Source organism: Populus alba, chromosome 1, assembly GCF_005239225.2.
Source record: "Populus alba chromosome 1, ASM523922v2, whole genome shotgun sequence".
Classification (NCBI taxonomy): domain Eukaryota; kingdom Viridiplantae; phylum Streptophyta; class Magnoliopsida; order Malpighiales; family Salicaceae; genus Populus; species Populus alba.
The window spans coordinates 44,905,452-44,929,916 of NC_133284.1; the positions used below are offsets into that span (position 1 = coordinate 44,905,452).

Consider the following 24,465-nt stretch of genomic DNA (forward strand, 5'->3'; position numbering starts at 1 on the left):
TTGAATTCGCACGTCTTCTACCTCAAATCGGGCCCGCAATGTCTGAGTAGGAAGGAATTTAATACAGAAAAGGAAACTTTCCTCATTATTGCAGGGGTAGAAAAGCCACAATATATAAAAGAAGAAAAAGGAGGAGAGAGGACAGAACAGAAACCCTACAACATAGAAAATAGAAAGAGAGGAGGCGGCACCAAAGGAACAAAAGAGGGGCAGAGGCAAAACTATTGAAAACCGGGAGGACACCTATCTTTTCGACGGAAATTCTATGCTCTTGAGTGATGTTCATCGTATCAAGTTTGTTTCTCTTTAATTTAACTATGGAGTAGACTTTTATTCTGGGATTTTTGATGTAACCTTACTATGATTATGTGAACAATTTCTTCGATTGAATTATTACATTAAGATGTTGAGTATTTCATTCTATGTGTAATGCTTGCGTGTGTTTGGCCAACATCTGCATGATTTAGATTTCAATTTGAAACTGAGAAGTGATAATTGTTTTAGCTATTGTTTGAAATACCGTAAGAAATCTATAGGATAGAGATATCCTAAGAACTTTTGTAATCGTTACAGGTTTTACAGTACTTAATAAATTTCGACAAGTTCAGAACTTTTGTAGAGTATATGAAAATTTGTTTGTCGAAATAATTTATTGATGCTCGAGAGAGATTAATATTTACATAAGGAAAACCTGATTATCATCATTAGGAGTAATTAATTTAATCGAGAAAGTTCATGTAAGCATAGTTACGGTAAGTCAGAAATCCTAGAACCAGTACAATTGAATTCATTAATATTTAATCAATTGGTTGTTTGTTTTTAATCATTAATTTTGTTTCATAAACTATCTTATTTGATTCCTCAAATAGATCATAATTTAAAAGACTTTGGTAATTAGTAGTAATTTTTACAAATCCTCGTGGACGATACTCTACTCATCACTTTATTACTTGTTACGATTTGTGCACTTGCAAATTTAACCAACAAGTTTTTGGCGCCGTTGCCGGGGATTTTAGATAAAATTACTAATAATATCAATATAAATTAAATTTGATCTAATTTGATTGCCTTTTGTCTTCAGCTCTTTAGGTGTGTTGTCTAGTGCATGAGAAGCAACAAAAACCAGCCGTTGCTACCTTATAATCCTGAGATTGAGAGAACTGCAAGGGGATTAAGAAAGAAAACGCGAGAGACTCAAAACAGTTCAGGCATCATGGCAGACAATGAAAATCCTGAGCAAGATACACGGGCATTGAGAGATTTTACTCTCCCACAAGTGACAGGAATCCGTTCTGTTATCAGGAAACCAAGGATTGAGGCCAATAATTTTGAGATCAAACCAGCAATACTGCAGATGATTCAGACCTCAGTTCAGTTTTATGGGTTGCCAAGTGATGATCCTAACGCCCATATTGCAAGTTTCTTGGAAATTTGTGACACATTTAAACATAATGGCGTTACTGATGATGCCATTCGCCTCAGACTGTTTCCATTTTCTTTGCGAGATAGAGCGAAGAACTGGTTAAACTCCATGCCTGCAGATTCAGTTATCAGCTGGGAAGATTTAGCCCAGAAATTCCTTGCTAAATTTTTTCCACCAGCCAAGACAGCAAAAATGCGCATTGAGATAGCTAACTTCGCCCAACTTGAGAGTGAACCATTGTATGAGACATGGGAGAGATACAAGGATTTGCTCAGGTGATGCCCCCACCATGGACTACCGAAGTGGATGCAGGTGCAGAATTTTTACAATGGATTGAATGCCTCCACAAGAACACTAATTGATGCAGCTTCAGGAGGAGCTTTTATGAGTAAGTCACAGGATGATGCTTACAACTTATTGGAAGAAATGGCTATGAACAATTACCAATGGCCAAATGAAAGAAGCATACAAAAGAAGATTGTTGGGGTGCACGAAATTGATGCAATCACGGCATTAACAGCTCAAGTCCATTCACTAACTCAGCAACTGAAAACCACTCAACTGTCAGCAAATGCCGTCCATACAACGTGTGATTTTTGCCATGGAAATCACACAAGTGAAGAGTGTCAGACTGGGAACCCATTCTCTCAGGCAGAGCATGCTCATTTTGTGTCAAACTACAACCGGCAGAACAACCCCTACAGTGCAACATATAATCCCGGTTGGAGAAATCATCCTAATTTCTCATGGAACAATCAAACTGTCATGAAGAATCCAGCCATGCCATCGTCAAGTGAGCACATGAAAGAGAAATCAAAACTTGAAGAAGCTATGACACAATTAGCAAACAACACCAGCAGATTCATGACTAAAACAAATACCAATCTGCAGAACCAAGCAGCCTCAATTCGAAATTTGGAGGTTCAGGTTGGTCAGTTAGCCAACATGCTCACGGGTAGACAACAAGGAAATCTACCAAGCACAACTGAAATTAATCCTAAGGAGCAATGCAAGGCCATAACTTTAAGAAGTGGAAAAGAAGTGGAGCAGACTGCTGGAAACAAGAGTGCAGGAAGAGAAGAAGAGGAGCAAATGGCCGAACCAATTCAGAATATAAAAAAATCTGATCCTCTGCCAGAACCGATGCAAGAAATAATGCAGAGAATTCCATTTCCACAACGTCTCAAGAAGAATAAACTTGATAAGCAATTTTCTAAATTTCTTGATGTGTTTAAAAAATTGCAGATTAACATTCCTTTTGCAGATGCTCTTGAACAAATGCCAAGCTATGTGAAATTTCTGAAGGACATCCTCTCAAACAAAAGAAAGCTAGAGGAATATGAGACTGTCGCTCTTACTGAGGAATGCAGTGCTATTTTGCAGAAAAAACTACCTCCTAAACTTAAGGATCCAGGGAGTTTTACTATACCATGTTCCATTGGAAATTCTATATTTGAAAAAGCTTTATGTGATTTAGGTGCAAGTATTAATCTCATGCCTTTATCTATTTTTAATAAGCTTGGTTTAGGTGAAGCAAGGCCAACCACAGTAACACTGCAGCTAGCTGACAGGTCATTGAAGCATCCAAGGGGAATAATTGAAGATGTACTGGTGAAAGTGGGCAAGTTCATCTTTCCAGCAGACTTCATCATACTGGATATGGAGGAGGATAATGAGATTCCTATCTTGCTTGGCCGACCATTCTTGGCCACTGGAGGTGCGTTAATTGATGTGAAGAAAGGGGAGCTGCAGTTAAGGGTGAATGAAGAGGAGGTGATTTTCAATGTGTTCAAAGCCATCAAACAACCAGATATGGGGGAGAGTTGCTTCAGCATTCAAATGGTGGACTCCTTAATTAATGACAAAGTCAAGCTTCCAACCGACCCGTTGGAAGCATGTTTGGTAAATAATGTACTGGAAGAGGATGCTGAAATAGCAGAATATTCATGTTGGATGGACTCTTTTGAACCTAACCGCAAAAGATACTTTGAAGATTTGGGACAACCAGCACCAAAGATAAAATCAACCAGTGAACAAGCACCGGTTCTGGAATTGCAACCTCTGCCAGAACACCTTCGGTATGCATATCTTGGAGAAGCTTCCACCTATCCTGTGATAGTCTCTGCAAAGCTGACCAAAACAGAGGAAGAAAAATTGTTGAGGGTGTTGAGAAAACATAAGGCAGCTCTCGGGTGGGTATTGGCAGATATCAAAGGCATCAATCCCTCTATTTGCATGCATAAAATTCTGTTGGAGGATGAAGTCAAGCCAACAGTAGAACATCAGAGAAGGCTTAACCCGACCATGAAAGAGGTAGTCCGAAAAGAAGTTCTGAAATGGTTAGATGCTGGTGTTATTTATCCAATCTCTGACAGCTCATGGGTGAGCCCAGTTCAAGTTGTGCCAAAGAAAGGAGGAATGACAGTGGTAAAAGATGCAAACAACAACTTGATCCCTACTAGACCGGTAACTGGATGGAGGATTTGTATGGATTATCGAAAGCTCAACAAGGCAACTCGCAAAGATCACTTCCCCCTACCATTCATTGATCAGATGCTAGACAGGTTAGCTGGGCATGAATACTACTGTTTCCTAGATGGCTATTTAGGATACAACCAAATAGCCATCGCACCTGAGGACCAGGAGAAGACCACTTTCACCTGCCCTTATGGTACTTTTGCTTTCAGAAGAATGCCTTTTGGGTTGTGTAATGCACCAGCTACCTTTCAGAGGTGCATGATGGCTATTTTTTCAGATATGGTGGAGCAAATCATTGAGATCTTCATGGATGACTTTTCTGTATTTGGAACTTCTTTTGATGACTGCCTTGCAAAGTTGGCGTTGGTTTTGGAGCGTTGTGAAAAGACAAACTTAATATTGAACTGGGAAAAATGTCACTTCATGGTAAATGAAGGTATAGTATTGGGGCACCGGATTTCAGAAAAAGGAATAGAGGTAGACAGAGCTAAAATTGAGGCAATAGACAAGCTTCTGCCGCCAACTACAGTAAAAGGGGTTAGGAGTTTCCTTGGTCATGCGGGATTTTATAGGAGGTTCATCAAAGACTTCTCTAAAATATCCAAACCGCTATGCAGTCTGCTGCTAAAAGACACAAAGTTTCAGTTTGATGAGGAATGCGAGACAACCTTTATGTTGTTGAAAAAGAAGTTAGTGACAACTCCTATTGTAATTGCACCGGATTGGGAGAAACCATTTGAGCTTATGTGTGATGCAAGTGATTATGCAGTTGGAGCAGTACTGGGGCAACGGAAAAATAATGTGTTTCACACCATATACTATGCCAGCAGAACACTCAACGATGCCCAGCTCAATTATGCCACAACCAAGAAAGAGTTGCTTGCTGTGGTCTATGCATTTGATAAGTTTCGGCCTTACCTGATGGGAAACAAAGTACTGGTGTATACTGATCATGCTGCAATTAGACACCTAGTGTCTAAGAAAGATGCCAAGCCTAGACTTATCCGTTGGATCCTATTACTGCAAGAATTTGATGTAGAAATTAAAGATAAAAAGGGGACTGAGAATGTGGTGGCAGATCATCTTTCAAGGCTGGAATTGACACAGCAGCTGGAGCCTAAATTCACGGTTATAAATGAATGTTTTCCTGATGAAAGACTCTTAGCAATTTCCACTAACAAATTCTTTCCTTGGTATGCAGATTATGTCAACTTTCTTGCAGGTAAGATCATACCGCCAGATTTTTCTTACCAGCAAAAGAAGAAATTTTTTTCTGAAGTCAAACACTACTTCTGGGAGGAGCCGATACTCTATCGGCATTGTGCAGATCAAGTCATCAGGAGGTGTGTTCCAGAAGAGGAAATGACAAATATATTGAAGCACTGCCACACACTTGAATATGGGGGGCATTTTGGAACACAACGCACTGCAGCCAAAGTTTTGCAGTCAGGTTTTTATTGGCCCAATATGTTTAAAGATGCTCATGCTTTTGTTACTGCTTGTGATAGATGTCAGCATACAGGGAATATATCTCGACGAAATGAAATGCCACTACAGAATATCCTAGAAGTTGAATTATTTGATGTTTGGGGCATCGATTTCATGGGACCTTTTCCTTCATCCTGTAACAACAAATACATTCTCTTAGCAGTGGATTATGTATCAAAGTGGATCGAGGCAATCGCAACGCCTACAAATGATGGCAAGGTAGTACTTAATTTTCTACGAAAGAACATCTTTACCAGATTTGGTACTCCTCGAGCCATCATCAGTGATGAAGGAACTCATTTTTGCAACAAGCAGTTTGAAGCACTGCTATCTAAGTATGGAGTCAGACACAAAAGAGCATTGGCTTATCATCCTCAGACAAATGGCCAAACAGAGGTATCAAATAGAGAGGTGAAGCAAATTTTAGAGAAAACAGTAAGTAATTCTCGGAAAGATTGGGCAAGAAAGCTAGATGATGCATTATGGGCATATCGGACAGCATTCAAAACACCATTGGGAATGTCTCCGTATCGATTAGTTTTTGGGAAAGCATGTCATATTCCTGTTGAATTAGAGCATAAGGCATACTGGGCAATGAAACAACTGAACATGGATTTGCAGGTTGCAGGTGAGAAAAGAATCCTGCAACTTAATGAGATGGATGAATTTCGCAATGAGTCCTATGAAAATGCCAAGATATACAAAGAAAGAACCAAGGCATGGCATGACAAACACATTGTACGCAAGGAGTTTGTCCCTGGTCAACAGGTATTACTCTTCAATTCACGGCTCCGCTTGTTTCCTGGTAAGCTCAAATCACGATGGTCAGGACCATTTACGGTTGTGAGGGTATTTCCTTATGGAGCAGTAGAGGTCACCCATGATGAAAAGGGAACATTCACAGTGAATGGGCAGCGTCTGAAGCATTATAGGAATGGAGAGTCTATTGGGAAAAGGGATGATATCCCTCTCACTTCATCTTAGATAAATGGAAAAGTCAAGCTAATGACTATAACTCAGCGCTGATTGGGAGGCAACCCACGTAAAAAAAAAAAAAAAAAAAAAAAACCCTTATTTGTTTCATTGAGTTGTGCAGGAATTGATCATACAAGAAAATAACCAGGAGCAACAGCAAAGTCACACCCACAAAGTCAAAAGGAAGTATTCGTAAGCCTTTCTATTCTTTATTTTTCCATTGAGGACAATGTGATATTTAAGTTTGGGGGAGACATTGCATGTTTTGACTATGAAAGACATTGCACACTAGAACCATGAAAACAGAGGGTGAAAAGTGATATGCATTTAAGACCAACTTTGACATTTTTAGGTGCTTCATGATGTAACCATGATATTTCTTGGCTTAGAGCGGATGATATCTTATAAAGTTGGATTAAACATGACTATTTTCTTTTGAATTATTGAAGTACACTTTTCCAGCACAGTCATGTGAATTGTGTAGTTATGCATAAGAGATAAGTGTGTTGTTCTTTCTTGTTATTACCCTCTAAAAAAAAAAAATCAAAACAAGGAGTGGATAATGAGTATGAAATTGAATGAATAAATATATGATGTGTATCTACTCCAATGTTTTGAGTTGCTTAGTAACTAGGAGTATTCATCACAAATGTTTACTTTTACGTCAAACGGCAGCTTAAAATATGAGTATGCAAAGCATTTTAAGTTTATGACTTGTTAAGTAACCGGGTGCATTCATCACAAATGTTTGTATTCGCGTCAAAAGACAAGTGATAAATTTAAAAAAATCACCCTTGTCAAAAGACAAGTAAAAGTGTGTTATTACTCCTAAAGTTTGCTACCTTGTTCAAAAAAAAAATGACGGAATGACTGTGCACGGTTCAAGGATGCTAAACACATGAAACACATGGATGAGTTGGAAGTTTGTACAACGACCTGCACAGAGAGTAGGAATGCTTAATTTTTCATTATCTAATATTGTCTATGAGCTAAGTCAAGAAGTGAATGTTGCATGATGGAGCCTTTTAAATGTGAAAGTTGAACTTATCATGAGCTTTTAGCACTCTGCTTTCATGGTTTCCTTTTTGCTTGAGGACAAGCAAACATTCAAGTTTCGGGGTATTTGATAAGGGAATTTTTAGCATGTATAATTTATGCTATTCATGCTTGATTTTTAAATATTTTGGATGTGTTGCACAAGACAATTAGAATTTTGAATCTCTTTTTGAACTATTGACCTCGTGGGAAATTAATGTGTTTTCAGATCTTAGGTTACTGAACAGGCAGAGCCGGGCAGTGAAACTGAACAGTGATTCATTATGTGCTGCAAAGAAGCTATACAATTTAGTTTCGGATGTTCGTAACCATTTTCAAATAGCTGAGATGAAGGTCTACAAAACATATGAAGGGCATATAACTCAGTTTTGTTGTTTCGAAGCCCAAAAAGCGAGTTGAAAAACAAGGATTGAACCAGCCCGAAATTCCTGCACTGCAAAGACTGTTTCGGTTTATGGCCCTTATCTCAACGTTCAGACGTCCAAATATTGCAAGATCAGTTTCGTTGGAAAGAAAATTTGATTCTCTACAATTTCTCCAGAAATAGAGATCTTTGAATTCGCACGTCTTCTACCTCAAATCGGGCCCGCAATGTCTGAGTAGGAAGGAATTTAATACAGAAAAGGAAACTTTCCTCATTATTGCAGGGGTAGAAAAGCCACAATATAAAAGAAGAAAAAGGAGGAGAGAGGACAGAACAGAAACCCTACAACATAGAAAATAGAAAGAGAGGAGGCGGCACCAAAGGAACAAAAGAGGGGCAGAGGCAAAACTATTGAAAACCGGGAGGACACCTATCTTTTCGACGGAAATTCTATGCTCTTGAGTGATGTTCATCGTATCAAGTTTGTTTCTCTTTAATTTAACTATGGAGTAGACTTTTATTCTGGGATTTTTGATGTAACCTTACTATGATTATGTGAACAATTTCTTCGATTGAATTATTACATTAAGATGTTGAGTATTTCATTCTATGTGTAATGCTTGCGTGTGTTTGGCCAACATCTGCATGATTTAGATTTCAATTTGAAACTGAGAAGTGATAATTGTTTTAGCTATTGTTTGAAATACCGTAAGAAATCTATAGGATAGAGATATCCTAAGAACTTTTGTAATCGTTACAGGTTTTACAGTACTTAATAAATTTCGACAAGTTCAGAACTTTTGTAGAGTATATGAAATTTGTTTGTCGAAATAATTTATTGATGCTCGAGAGAGATTAATATTTACATAAGGAAAACCTGATTATCATCATTAGGAGTAATTAATTTAATCGAGAAAGTTCATGTAAGCATAGTTACGGTAAGTCAGAAATCCTAGAACCAGTACAATTGAATTCATTAATATTTAATCAATTGGTTGTTTGTTTTTAATCATTAATTTTTGTTTCATAAACTATCTTATTTGATTCCTCAAATAGATCATAATTTAAAAGACTTTGGTAATTAGTAGTAATTTTTACAAATCCTCGTGGGACGATACTCTACTCATCACTTTATTACTTGTTACGATTTGTGCACTTGCAAATTTAACCAACAAGTAGTCAAGTTTTGGGGGTTGTCCCCAAAGCTTTAGCACAAGGGGACATCATTGGAAAAACAATTGGAGAGGAACTACATGTCCCCACAATGTCTGACCAGCTGAATACCATGTTTAATCATGTTGATGCCTTTATTGCCTTACCAGGTGGTTTGGGCACATTGGAAGAGATCTTTCATATTTCCTCTTGGGCCCAACTGCACATTCACCATAAACCCATAGGTTTGTTAAATGTTAATGGTTTTTATGATAAGTTGTTGTCTTTTCTTGATCATGCTGTGGAACAGCAATTTCTAACATCTTCAGCACGATAAATCATAAGCTCTACTGCTATTGCTGAACAATTTGATATTTGTTTTTCTTCCAAGTAAAGCCCCATAACTAAATATTAATATTTTGAGCACAAAAGAAAGGTTTAGTAATATCTTGTTTAAGAGGTATTGAGCAGATATATGAATTTAATGAGAGTTTATTTATCTGGATAGATTAATGGAAGTTGAATGATGAATGCCTTGCTTTATGAAACTTGCAAATTTTTTTTCTATTTTAACGCTTTGATTACTAGGGACTAGTAACAAGCTGGTTGGGGGGTGTCATTAGTACTTAAAAGTGCATATTTATCAAGGTTTTATATCATCATTTTGCACTTAAAGTATCAATAACTCCTTAACTAAAGCATGTTTTATAATAACAAGTCTAATACTATAAAATGCCTTAATATATGGTAAATTTTCATCTTAAATGCAGGCCTATCACTACATCAAAGGATTGATTGATGAGTTCAAGTATGAAAATTGAAAGGACAAAGAGAGGGCCAAACTTAGAAAAAAGATGTTGGTGCAGTCCAAACTGGAACGCTGTTCAGTAATTGGGTCATATCTTGAGTTCTAGATGTCCAAATGACCTTAAATGTTTACACAGATTCAGTAAGACATAGGCCTATGGACACCAAGATCTAAGAAGGCCGTTTTCAAGTCCAAATTATAGCACCAACGGAGAAGTCCGAATCTGTCCTGCAGCCCAAACACTATTCAGTGTTTGGCCCATATCTGGAGTTCTAGAAGTCCAAATGACCTCCACTTTTTTTTTATGGAAAGCTGAGACAAGTTCCCACAACTTTCATGTTTTTAAGTGGTCCTAGTTCTGATGCTAGTAATTTTTTTTTATTCATACAAGAAGATAAGGATTTTCACCAAGTCAAGAATTGGCCACCCACTCAACAATTAGTCATCAAATCAATAATTCCGAATTTTGGCCTATAAAAGGAGGCATTTTCCATGCATTTAGGGGCTTGGCTGTTCAGATCAAGATCATGCTCTTTATTTCTCTCTTTATATTTTTTTTGTAATTCTTAAGTTTTGCTTTCATTAATATCTTGTTTATGCTTTTCATTTCCTTTCCTTTCCTTAGTTAACTTGTATCTTATTTATGTTCTTATTTTTTTTTTTCTCTTCTTCATTATGTTTAGCTAAGTTTATTATGTCAAGGTGAAAAGGTTACACTAATGGTGTAAGAATAAGTATAGTGTAAACTCAACATGGACCTTAATGTTTAATATTAACATGTCTTATCTTTTTATCTTACTAATTCTTAATACCTTACTTGTTAAATGGTTAATCTAGATTTGTATTGTATAACACTTGGTACAAAAAATGCTTGGCACTCTCATAGCGCAACCGTATGGTATTACTTACACCTATGCTATGAAAGGAACTTGATTTATTATTAACATAAGTTAGCATCATGAATTCCTGACAATATTTAAAAGTTTGGTGTTACATAAATAAGATAATTAATATGATCATGTTAACAATTTATAATGAGCTATTAATGACAAATCATCTTATTGGAACCTCCTTCGTGTGTGGTTTCAAATTTAGTAATAAGAGTTTATACTATACTTGTTTGAAATACCATTAGTAGATCCTCTAACCTTGACATTTGTTTTTATCATTTTTTAATCCTTACAGTAATCTTCCATATCAAAGTTCTCATTAATTTCTTCCTCTTCTCTTTTTTTATTACTACTACTACTAGTATTATTAACATTCTTGTCATATTTTATGTACGTTAAGTATGCTCTGTGTTTGATCAAGGATCCTGACATTGTTGGTCTTGCCTTATTCATTCGCATCAGAAATCTATTTATATTATATAATATATCTCTTTGATCTTTTCATAAACTCAGTATATAGGCTAAAAACCTGTGACTCGATCTTTTAGATCATTCTCTGGTATAACAACGCCACGAACTGAGTATTATTATTATTATTATTATTATTATTATTATTACTATTATTGTTATTATTTTTGTTATTGTTGTTGTTGTTGTTATTGTATTGTTATTTATAATTTATACAATTAACCTCTCTGTGGTTCGACCCCGGTCTTGCCGGGTTATTTATTACTTTGACACTCCTGCACTTAGGAGAAGACATCGATCTTTTGATCGTGTCATTTGGCTATGACAATAAAGAGAAAACTTTAGTTCAATTCTGATGATGTTGAACAAAGGTTTATCTCTCTTCCACTCCAAATCAAAACATCATTTTAATTAATTTTTTGATGCTTTGCACATTTTAATTGTCCATAATAAATTATTCTGACCAAATCAAAAGAAACAAAGGACAAACGGTTCAACCAAATCAAAAGGTATTGTTCCACCAATATGACAACATTGGCTTTGTACAATTTATAAAGACAATAACATTCACCTTTTTCTATTGTGCAGGATTGCCAGGCCTAAGGCAACATGCATATTGATACAGCTGCTAGAAGAGCTACATCTTATTCCTCACTTTTGTATGAAAAAAAAAATTGGAAGAACTTGTTCATTTTCATCCGTTGAATCATGAGGCTTTTGTATTAGTGTTTTTATTGTTTGGTGTGTTGGTATACTATAGTAACATGCATTACTATTCTATGTATTTTGTCTTATAATTATGTCAAACCTTGCATCATGCGGTAAAAATAGTTAATATTATTTTAGAATTAAGAAAATCTATTATATGCTTCAATCTTAGAATATGTTTTTTTTTTCACATATGTTCTTAACAGTTTGTTTAGAGACTTATTTTGTCTTTAAAAAAAATCAATGAAAATACAATCATGCCCTTGAGTAGGGAGAATATACATGTGTTGAGGGAGTTCTTACAGTTCAGATATAAAATTATTAATGAATTTTAAAAAAACAAATTGTTACTATTAGAAGAAAAAAAAACTTAAATTTGATTTCAAAGATAAAATTAAAAACTACAATTTTTTTTAAAAAAAGACTTAAATTTGAACCCATACTACCTTGGACTTAGCAGTCATCCAAATCCAAGGTACAAAGACTTTGCAGCTAGCCAAGTCCAAGGTATAGATATTATTACGCTACCTTAGACTTGGCTAACTACCAAGTCCAAATACCTTGGACTTAGTTGTCTGTCAAGTCTGTGTGTAGTGGGTCCATCATACATGCTAGACCCACGATGCCCTAGATTTGATCGCATGTCAAGTCTAGAAGTCCCCTGGACTTGGAGTTCAAGTGTAATGGGTCCGACATGTGTACTTGACTAACGCTACCTTGGACTTGGCCTGGGCTTGCTTCAAAGTCTAGATGTCATGGCCAAGTGTATAGTGGTTTTGGTATGCGTGGTGGACCCATACTATCTTGAACTTGGTCCGCTCAGAAAAACATAGATTTGATTTAAAGATTAAAATCAATTACTAATACTACTACTACTACTATCGTTAATAAATTAGAAGAAAAAAAATTACTATTGAAGAAAAACAATAATTTCTTGTAAAGATTAAAAAATATAAGAATTTGGACACACAAGTTAAATATTATTATTAATATTATAAATATCATTACTATCTAAAAAAACATAGATTTGATTTTAAGAGTAAAATCAATTACTACTACTATTATTATTAACTTGGGTCAGGCATCCCTTTCTAGACCCAAGAAACTTGGGGGTGGTTGGGATGCAAACTCAAGTCCCTTGAGTCTTGCAACCTCACATGGTCCCAGGCTCTAGGGTTTGGCGTTCGGACCCAGCGATAATGCATCCGTGTCCAGATCTAAGGCTAATGGATCCGATGTCAAGATCCAATTCTCTTGGTCTGGCGTCAGGTGTCTAGATTCTTAGGTTCGTCATCCATACTCAAGGTTAATGGGTCATGCGTTAGGATCCAATTCTATTGGGTTCGGTGCCAGGACCCAAGGTTCTTAGGTCTTACGTTTCCAAATATTATTATTTGTTTTATAAATATTATTATTTTTTATTAAAATTAAAGGTATTAATATTAAAAATATTATTATTTGTATTATAAATAATATTATTTTTATTATAATAAATATTATTAATATTATTATTTGTATTATAAATAAATTTGAAAAAAATATTATTACTATTGAAAAACAAAAATAGATTTCATTTGAAGGGTAATAATAATATTTAATTTTTAAAAAAAAAAAACTATTATTACCATCAAAGAAAAATCATAAATTGTTTTTTAAAAACCTTAAAAAAATATAAGAACATGGACATACACGTTAAATATTATTATTAATATTATAAATATTTATTATTGGATCTGGTGTTGCAGTCAGACTCAATGCTATTGGGTCTTAAATTTGTTTGATATTTTTTATGAAAGTAAAAAGGTTGGTCTTACGCTACGGGCCACCTAACTAGTACATATCTAGAAGACGTCCAATACTGAAAATAAGAGCTTGACCTGAAGATGTTCACCCACCCACCAACCCCCCTCTTTGTGAAGTTACTAATCAACATTAAAGGGGCGTATGGAAGTAAAATAATGGTTGCTTTTCAAAATGCTTTTTTTTTTTTTGAAATATATTAAAATAATATTTTTTTTAAAACAAATTATTTTTTATATAAACACATCAAAATAATTGGAAAACATAAAAAAACTTAATTGAAGCAAAGAAAAAATTAAAAAATAATTCATTTTTTAAAAAAAAATATTTTTAAAACACAAAAATAAATGAATTCTCAAACATCTTCCAATCATAATTAGATGCTAGAAATAGTTTTAGGCATGTTTATGTTGATAATTCACATGATAAAATCACTCCACCATCCATTAACGAAGAAACTAAAACATTATGACTTTTACTGTAGATTTTTTTTTTTTTTGAAGTTTTGCAAAATCTTAATATTTAAAGGAAATGTTTTATTTTTTATTTGTTTTACATTTTTTTTTAATATTTTTAAATTGTTTTGATATGTTAATATTAAAAATATTTTTTTTTTATAAAATATTTTAATATTTTTCTAAGTAAAAATATACTTTAAAAAAGCAAGTATAACTAATATTTTTAAAAAATTTAGAATGTTAGGATTTGTTGGTCGTTTATTTCTATAGCTCCCTTTTGGGGGGGGGGGGGGGGGGCGTCACTAGCACTTTCAGGAAGTAGCCATGTAGACTAACGTTTTCTCGAGCGGGTTCTAATTCTAAAAGAAGCCATATATTTTTAAAATTTAGCCTTTTGTTTTTTTCTTGAAAATCAATTACACAGTGCAAGCATCCACAAACCTTAACACCAACTGTCTCTCACCTATATATATATATATATATATATATATATATATATATATATATATATATATATATATATATATATATATTATCTTCTCCCATTATAGGAAGGCGGTGTTTGGTAATAATTTTTTTTTATTTTGTAAAATTTATTTTTGATATTATTACATTAAAATAATTTTAAAAATCAAAAAGCTAAATTAAAAAAAAATCTAAAATTCAATAAAAAAACTAATTTAAATTAAAAAAATTAATTTTATGAAATTGTGGTTGTAAGCACCAAGATCCCGTTTGAGAGCGCAGTGTAAACCGTATTCCACCAATTTTTGAATTCGTTTTGCTTAAATTCAATTTTTTATATATATTTTTTAAATTGTTTTGATATACTGATATCAAAAGTGATTTTTTAAAAATAAAAAATATATTATTTTAATATATATCTAAAAAAAAACATTTTAAAAATTACTATTATTATACTCTTATACACCCCTAAAAAACAATCAAGCCTCTCTTTGTGTTGTCTTCCTGCTACTCTCTTTGTTATATGAAAGTAGTTAAAACAAGTGATTTTATTTTTTTTATGAGTCTATTTGTTTTTGTATTTTAAAAGTGTTTTTGAAAAAAAAATAAATTTTTTTTTTATTTTTTTTGCTTCAAATTAATATTTTTTGGTATTTTCAAATCATTTTGATATGTTGATATCAAAAATAATTTTTTAAAAATAAAAAAATATTATTTTAATATATTTTTAATAAAAATCAATTACAACTACATTCTTAAAAACGGTATTAGAAACTAACGCGTCAATCAATGTTTAATAAAACTCTAATACGATCGTTGTCAAACTAATGTGTTAATCGATATGTACTTTCTACAATTCTTAATAATTACATAGACATGAAAAGTGTTACTGGAGACTTCAGGATGAAGCTGCAACTAAAAGAAAAATAAATTTGTTTATGATGATTAGAAATTTTAATTGTTCCTTAGATATTTTAGGTAAAAAAAACTAATTATGTTAAAGAAAAGTTAAAGATTATTCTAAAATACTTTAAACAAAATAAGTTTTTTCGTGTTTGTTTTTAATAATAAAATATTTAATTGTGTGTACATTCTAAAAAGTTTTGTCAAAATTAATATATGTCTATATATATTACTAAAAATAAAATAAAAAACTATCAAAACCTAATGCATTAATTTAGGATCCATGCCTAACTACATCATCTAATTTTTAATTCTGGAATACGGGTACTGGATCCAAATAAATGATAATGGTTAATACATTTGTAAATAGACTTATATCAAAAAAAAAAATCATATAATAAAAAAATTAAAATAAATTTTTTTTGTTTTTTTCAAAAAATAAGAAGCCGTATATTAATAATTTATATCATCTATTTGCCAATATTCTTAAATAATGATTAAATGATTCATTTATTCTTCGAGGTTGATTTTACAGATAACAAAAAAAATATTACACTACAAAATTGTGGAAAAACAAAATAAAGTCGTCATAATTTATTTTTTACTTCTAAGTTTTTCATGTATTTTTAAAGATAATGTTTTTCCTGAAAAAAGTATGTTTCAGTGAAGTTTAATCAATATACGTTATTTTTTGGATTGTTGTTACTTTGTTTGCGTAATAAGATAGGTAAATAAAAATAATAGAAAGAGAATATAAATAATTTAGGGAGCCATATTGGAGTCAAGTATGAAAAGGGGTCTAAAATGATTAAGGACTAAAAAATAGTGGAAGACTATGCAAAAAACAATATATATATATATATATATATATATATATATATATATATATATATATGAAAAATAGATAAGAAATTAAACAAAAAATTGGAAAATTGTAGGAAAGGTATCATGCACGTTAAAAAAAATTTAATTAATTAGAAATCAACAAACCAATAAGGAAACAATATAAAATTCCCTAGCAATATTTTTTTGTAGTTTAATTTTTCCTATTTTTAGAGGATCTAAACAATATAAATAGTGGAAAGCTGTACATAGATATCAAGGGTCGTTTGTCTAAAAGCTAAATTTTTTATAATAAAAAAAAACTAATTTACTCAAAACTAATTTTTAAGTGTTTTGGGATTGTTTTGATGTATTGATATCAAAAATAGATTTTAAAAAAATAATGATAAAAAATATTATTTTAATATATTTCTGAGTAAAAAGAATTTTGAAAAACAACTTCTATCATATTATAAAATGTATATATATGAAATATTAAAATGTATATATAGGAAATATTATAGGCACTACTCTAATGTTTTAACCTCTACCTTTATTATTATATATTGCTCTACACATATAAATAGAAAATGATTGACTAACTATAGGTCATGCCTCCTCCTTTTACTCATAAAGGAAAAAATATCATTTGTATTCATCTCAATAACTTTAACTAATATTTAATCTAAGTAAAGCATTAACTATAAATATTTATAAACAATACTTTAATGCAATAAAAATATTATAATTATAATAACTTTATAATTTTTTAAAAGTATTTTATCATGAAAAAGTATCATAAAGATAACGTAGTGGACAATTGGATGGAGTATAAAAAAATAAAGAGTTTCTGGATACACTTACTTTTTTGGTTGTTGTCTCATATCGTTGTATTCGTCAATCAACACGATAGCCTAATTTTTAAGGTCCCATTTGTTTCACGGAAAATAGTTTTCTGAAAACTACTTTTCAAACTTTCCTGTGTTTGTTTACCATTAAAAAAAACTAGTCAACGGAAAACACAATCTAGTCAAAGAAAAATTTGGCTTTGTTTCCAGCAAAATGTGTTTTCATTTTATTTTGGGTGGAAAACACTTTTCAGAAGTTGTGAAAAATTTAGAAATATCATATTATTTGTTGATTATATAGAATTTTGTCCTCAAACTTTTTATTGTTATATATTTTGTTTTGAATTTTATCCATTAGAATTTGATTTAATTTGATTATTATATTAACTTTGATCCTTATTTTTGTCGCACTCTCGCGGCGGAGCGCGACGTCACGGCGACCATCGATTGATTTTGAGTTATTTGTTTTGTTTGTGTAAAGGAGTCACCACCTAATATTTTGGTCACTTGAAAACCTAACTGGTCTTTCAGAGATTCTAAGACAAAGGACTGATTGTGTAAAGGAAAGGTATTAGTACCCCTAATACGTCATACCTAAGTTAAGCTGTCTGATGTTTGGTTTGCTTTATAATTGCTATGGTGTTAGTGTTTTCTAATCCCATCAATTTTCCTAGGTTTGTTTCAAACTAAATTTATTAAGATAGAAATCCAAAGAGATTCCATGTGTTTCAAAATCTCATTTTTCCCTTAGTATTTCAAGAGCTTTCGACTCGTAAATTGCAAGGAGGAGGGACAAAAATTTAGAAATCTAGGGCGCTTTAAAAAAAAAACTATTTTTCCCTTAGTGTTTTATACACTCACAACTCGTAAACCGTGGAGTACAAAAGAACTTTTGAAATGTCCTCGATTATAATCAAGGCTTCTTTCAAGGATGTGTGATGACTTATTATTCCTAGAAAATTATTTTGGATATTTAACACTTTGGGTTTCTTTATCCAAATATTAACAATGAATAATAACAAATTATTCCTCATAATATTTTCGATATTCGTCCTTTAAGGATTTTTTTTATCCAAACATTAGCAGTGAATAATAGATGAATTCCCCCCAAAAATAAGATTTTTATATTTTTTTTGGAATATTGGCCAATACCCTTTGGAGTTTTACAAACATGTTGTAAAATCCAGAAATGCAAGAAAATAAATTTTGTTGTATTTAAGAAATCCATGCGAAAACATATTTTCAAAACTTCCAATATTTGTTTTTTTATATATAAAAAGAACATTCAAAACATGTTAGGGTATTGGTCATATGCAACATACAAGAAAATATTTAAAAACAAATATCACAAGCATCGCAATTAAATACAAAAATTGCAATAAAAGGTAACCAATCGTCACATATATTCTAAAATTTAAGAAAGCTTAAAGCAACTTAAAACAAAAATCATAACTAGAGAGAAATAAAACATGCGCATGAGGGAGCCAAGACTTTGAAACCAGAATTTAATGACAGTGTTCATCCCCCATAAACCCATTCTAGTGACAATGTTTATACCCACAAACCCCTTTTTTGATACAACTAAAACCTGCTTTAACTCCCCCACACAAACAACAAGAAAGAAAAAAAGAAAAAAAAAAAAGCATGCTCTATTCATGTATATAGGAAAAACAAAAACCATGGCCGGCTAATCTCTCAAGAAGCAAGGAGAAAAAAAAACAAACAGAAAAGGGAGCTGATGATGAAGAAACAACAGCCCCCCTCTCATGGTTCCTTGTGAACCAGTGAAAGAAAGAAAAGAAAAAAAAAAAGAAATAGGTTTTTAAAATGTCAAGAACAACAAAAGGAAAGCGTTCATTGTAGTCTAAAATTGAAAAAGAATGTGCAAAGCAAAGACAAAACAGGTTTTTAAAATGTCAACACAGCAAATTTAAAGGCAGCAAAGGAGGAGAAAGTTAAGACTTATACCTGCAGGTCTCAACACTTTTTCTGCAGAAGATGAAATGGAAAACCAAGCGAACGTTCCTGTCAAGGTTTAGCAACAAATCTCCCTTTCCTTCTTGTCTTTTTTATCTCCTCTTTCCTCACAATAACACCCGAATGCAAGAAAGAAACTCCTTCTATTTACTGCGCTTTTTTTTACTCTGTCTCTCTTGCATTTTTTTTTTTTGTCTCTCTTTTGCTGTGTTTTTTTTTTCTACTCCTTACTCTCCAGTTTTCTATTCTTTTGTGCTCTTCTTCTTTCTTTTTTTTTAGGTCATTAGAAGGGCTTATATATAGTCTAACATATCTCTATTTAGGAAAGATTTAATGCATTAATTCTAGGATGCAAATCCCTACTAATTTGTAGTAAAAAAATGCAAAAAGGAACTGCAATATTCTGATTTTGATTTTGTGCTCACATCTGATTTCTTTCTAGTTTTAGAGGATAGTGTGGCTCTTTTCTTTCCTTCCATAGGGTCAGCTGCTCCCTTTGAAATGAGGAAATAAAAACATGGTCTTCAACTCCAAAAATTAGGCGTGATGATAAAGGAAAACAGCAGGAATTTGCAGAGAAAAAAGGAAAGAAATCAGATGGGTAAAGGTGCATGCTGCAAAGTCTTATTTTCCTTATTCGATGTGGTAAAAATCTTGTCATTTATGATGATCCAGCCCCCCTCTCCAGCTTTCCATATCCTTCTTCAATTAAATCCCTCATTTTAGCACTTTTTGATTCAGTCCTTGGTCCAAAAAAATTCCTTCGAAATCAGTCCCGCGAACTTGGCTAGATCCTTCCCGCAACAGAATTCTCTGCCTTCATGTTACATATTCAAACGGGAATATCTTAAGCTTCTGATATCAAAATCAAGTGATTCAAAAGCCCAAATTTATCTACGCATCCAGGACTACAACTTTAATGCAGGAGTCGAAGTGAGATAAAATCGTTTTAGAGAACGGAATCTGGCAGTAATATGGTTGGTCAAAATTATCTTTGGGTCTAATTCAAAAACTGACAAATGCTGAGAATCCTGATATGACTGAGAGTATGATCTAAGAACAAATCAATAAAATTTGTGATGGAAATAGAGTTTTTAGTGCAAAACTCGAGTCAGGATCCTTCTCGCAGCAGAATTCTCTATCTCCGCGTTAGATATTCAAATGGGAATATCTTGAGCTTCTGGTATCAAAATTAAGTGATTCAAAAGTCCAAATTTATCTCCATGTCTAGGACTACAACTTTTATGAAGGAGTAGAAGTGAGATAAAATCATTTTAGAGAACAGAATGTGGCAGTAATCTGTTGGTCAAAAAAGATCTCCGGGTCTAATTCAAAAACTGACAAATATCGAGAATCCTGGTATGATTGAGAGTATGATCTAAGAACAAATCAACAAATTTGTGATGGAAATAGTTTTTTTAGTGCAAAAACTCGGGTCAGGATCCTTCTCGCGATAGAATTCTCTACCTTTACGTTAGATATTCAAATGGGAATATCTTGAGCTTATGATATTGAAATCAAGCGATTCAAAAGCCCAAATTTATCTACATTTATAGGACTATAACTTTGATGAAGGAGTCAAAGTGAGATAAAATCGTTTTAGAGAATAGAATGTGGCAGTAATCTGGTTGGTCAAAAAAGATCTCCGGGTCTAATTTAGAAACTGACAAATATCAAGAATCCTGATATGACTGAGAGTATGATCTAAGAAAAAATCAATAAAATTTGTGATGGAAATAGAGTTTTTATTGCGAAACTCGGGTCAAGATCCTTCTCGCAGCAGAATTCTCTATCTTCACGTTAGATATTCAAATGAGAATATCTTGAGCTTCTGATATCGAAATCAAGTGATTCAAAAGCCCAAATTTATCTCCATGTCTAGGACTACAACTTTTATGAAGGAGTCAAAGTGAGCTAAAATCGTTTTAGAGAACAGAATGTGGCAGTAATCTGGTTGGTCAAAAAAGATCTCCGGGTCTAATTCAGAAACTGACAAATACTAAGAATCCTGGTATGATTGAGAGTATGATCTAAGAACAAATCAACAAATTTGTGAAAAAAATAGTTTTTTTTAGTGCAAAAACTCGGGTTAGGATCCTTCTCGCTGCAGAATTATCTATCTTCACGTTAGATATTCAAATGGGAATATCTTGAGCTTATGATATTGAAATCAAGCGATTCAAAAGGCTAAATTTATCTACATTTCTAGAACTACAACTTTGATGAAGGAGTCGAAGTGAGATAAAATCGTTTTAGAGAACAGAATGTGGTAGTAATTTGTTTGGTGAAAAAAGATCTCCGGGTCTAATTTAGAAACTGACAAATACCGAGAATCCTGATATGACTGAGAGTATGATCTAAGAACAAATCAACAAATTCTTGACAGAAATATTTTTTTTAGTGAAAAACTCGGTTGAGGATCCTTTTTGCGACAAAATTCTCCGTCTTCACGTTAGATATTCAAACGAGAATATCTTGAGCTTCTGATATTGAAATCAAGCTATTCAAAAGCTCAAATTTATCTACATGTCTAGGACTACAACTTTGATGAAGGAGTTGAAGTGAAATAAAATCATTTTAGAGAACAAAATGTGGTAGTAATCTGATGGTAAAAAAGGTTCTTGATCTGACAACGCTGAGCATCCAAATCTGACTAAGAATCTGCCCTAAAAACAATAATCCCTAGGACCTATTAAAGGTGTAGGTCAATTTTTCAACATGTCATAAGTGAGAGAATATAGCTAGGATGGTCAGATATCGTACGAAACCAAGTCAGAATTAAAGCTTAAGTTGGAACAAAAAAATTACGACAGCAGCAGAATCATTATTTTTTTAGTGTAAATTTTGAGGGATTTATCCAACCTTAAAAACCAAATAAAAAAAATGAATTTAGCATTATGAAGACTCTTAATCAGTCTAGAAAACTTGACGTTTTTAGTAGCAAATTGGGAGGATAAAGAGAGTAGAAAACAGCTAAACAACATTCGAAAAACATTTCTTTCATCTCTGCTTTTGTCAATTTTCCAGCAAACATGAGCTACACTCCTGCACTTGGTTCGAAAGAGGTATACACTGTCTCTAGCACGTGAGGTCCAAAATTGAGTAACAACAATTTTTATAATTGTTATTTATTTTTTTATCATTTTTTTAATTGAAATTTTTTATCTATCAATTTTAGTCCTAATTCTTTTTATTGTTACTTATTTTATTTGAAATAAATTATGAAATTATTATTATTATTATTTTAATTTCATCATCTTTTAATTTTTTTTTATCTGTAAGATTTGATCTCCATTATTTTTATTTTTATTTATTTTATTTGAGATAATTTATGAAATTAAATTATTTTTTTTCAATTTCATTCTTATTCAACTTTTTAATTTGTATGATTTGTTTCTTATTATTTAATAAACTTAAAAAAAAAATATTAATAAGTTTATTTTTCATTACATAACTAAATACCGGAAAGTGTTCTTCAACTTAATTTTCATGATATTATCAAATATCAAATATCATAAAATAATTTACTTTTTAAAAATTTATTAAAAAAAAAAAACCTACTTACCAATAAGTCAAAACGAGAAGAAGAACATCATGATAAGGATCAAGCTCAGCTATTACCAATCAGTCAAACAAGAAGAAGAACATCATGATAAGGATCAAGCTCAGCTACTTTTGTTTTTTTTCTGGGAACAGAAATGGCTCATTTCGATCAATCTGAAAACTATTGGCTGCCGAGTTCTATTAAAGGAGCAAGAGCTGAAACGAAAAAAACATACCCCACTCTCAATCTCTCTCTCATTCTCTCACTCTAGCTATCTCTATGGCATCACCGAACTCTGTAAAGATACTTGATATCTGCGAAGTGGCTGCCGCTTATGACTCTACCAAGTCAGCCACCGAAAAAATACTCTCTCCTACTTTTTTTGAACTGTCAGGTCTCAGATTTCCTCCATCTGAATGCCTCTGGTTCTTCAAACTTACTGATTCAAACCCTACCTTCTTTCACTCTGTAATTTTCCCCAGTCTCAAACAATCACTTTCCCATGCACTCCTCCACTTCCTCCCTATAGTCGGCGGCCTAACATGGCCCCCTGAATCCTCCAGACCGTTCTTTGTTTACCATCTTAATAAAGATTCCGTTACAGTTACACTTGCCGAGTGTAATGGTGATTTCGATCGCCTTATAGGCAATGGAATCCATGAAGCTGTTGAATCACATCCTTATGCTCCCCAATTCGTCGCAACTGAAACTAGGTCACCATTATTGGCTTTACAAGTAACATTCTTTCCCAACAAAGGCTTTTGCATTGGTATGGCAACGCACCATGCAATATTTGACGGGAAAAGCACATCTATGTTCCTCAGAGCCTGGGCTTATACAAGCAAATATATTGTCGAAAAAGGTGAAGCCCCACGTTTACTGCCAGGAGAAATCACCCCAAGTTTTGAATGGAAAAGTATCCAAGACTCAAAAGGGTTGGAGGAGGCGTACATTAACTTGTGGGCGACCATAGGGAACCGGTTAGAATCAGGTTCAGACTCGAACCCAAGAAGTGTGAAGCCGTTGCCGAAACTTGAAGTGCAACCTAACTTGCTTCGAGCAAACTTTCATTTATCTAGTGAAGTCATTAAGAATCTTAGAGAAAGTGTGTTGCGTTATCAACCGGAAGCAACAGACCCTACAAAACGACTTAATCTCTCCACTTATGTTCTGGCATGCTCTTATGTATCGATCTGTCTTGTCAAAGCAAGAGGAGGAGATGCCGACAGAGAGGTTTATTTTGCGTGGTCAGCGGATTGTAGAAGTCGTTTAGACCCTCCTCTTCCACCAAATCATTTTGGTAACACTGCTGTGGTTCATCACTTTGTTTGTAAAGCCGGAGATTTTATGCAGGAAAATGGATTACCTATTATAGCCGAGAAGCTTAGCGCTTCCATAATGGGATTGGAGAAGGGACTCATTGAAGGTTCAAATGAGAGGCTTGAGATGTTGTTAAGTTTGGGACCAGAAGTGCAACTAATTAGTGTTGCTGGATCGACCGGAATGGAATTTTACAACGTGGATTTTGGATGGGGAAATGTCGAGAAGGTGGAGATCACTTCCATAGATAGAACTGGATCGTTTTCAGTGTTGGATATTAGAAATGGAAGTGACCGAAGGACTGAAATTGGCGTGGCTTTGAAGAGGCCTGAAATGGAATCTTTTGCTTCTTTTTTCTCTAATGGCGTAAAAGTTATGCCTAGGCTATAAAAATCATAGGAAGTATTATGAAAAGAAATATTTTTTAAGATCTTTGTCTTATACGACCTTTATTTCTAGACTGCATTGATTTTTTTTAATGGAATTTTTTAATAGTACAAAATAATAATATAAAATTT

General features: G+C 33.1%; 1 protein-coding gene and 1 non-coding gene across 2 annotated transcripts; one reads left to right on the plus strand and one right to left on the minus strand.

The window, feature by feature from the left end:
- Positions 1-1,615: 1,615 nt before the first annotated feature.
- LOC118038228 (small nucleolar RNA R71) lies at positions 1,616-1,719 on the minus strand. Its single transcript, XR_004685730.1, has one exon. It is a non-coding gene; the product is annotated as a small nucleolar RNA R71 (small nucleolar RNA).
- Positions 1,720-22,906: 21,187 nt separating this feature from the next.
- Positions 22,907-24,337, plus strand: LOC118038220 (phenolic glucoside malonyltransferase 1). Its single transcript, XM_035044541.1, has one exon. It carries the CDS (start codon positions 22,907-22,909, stop codon positions 24,335-24,337), a length of 1,431 nt encoding a protein of 476 aa, XP_034900432.1.
- Positions 24,338-24,465: the final 128 nt, after the last annotated feature.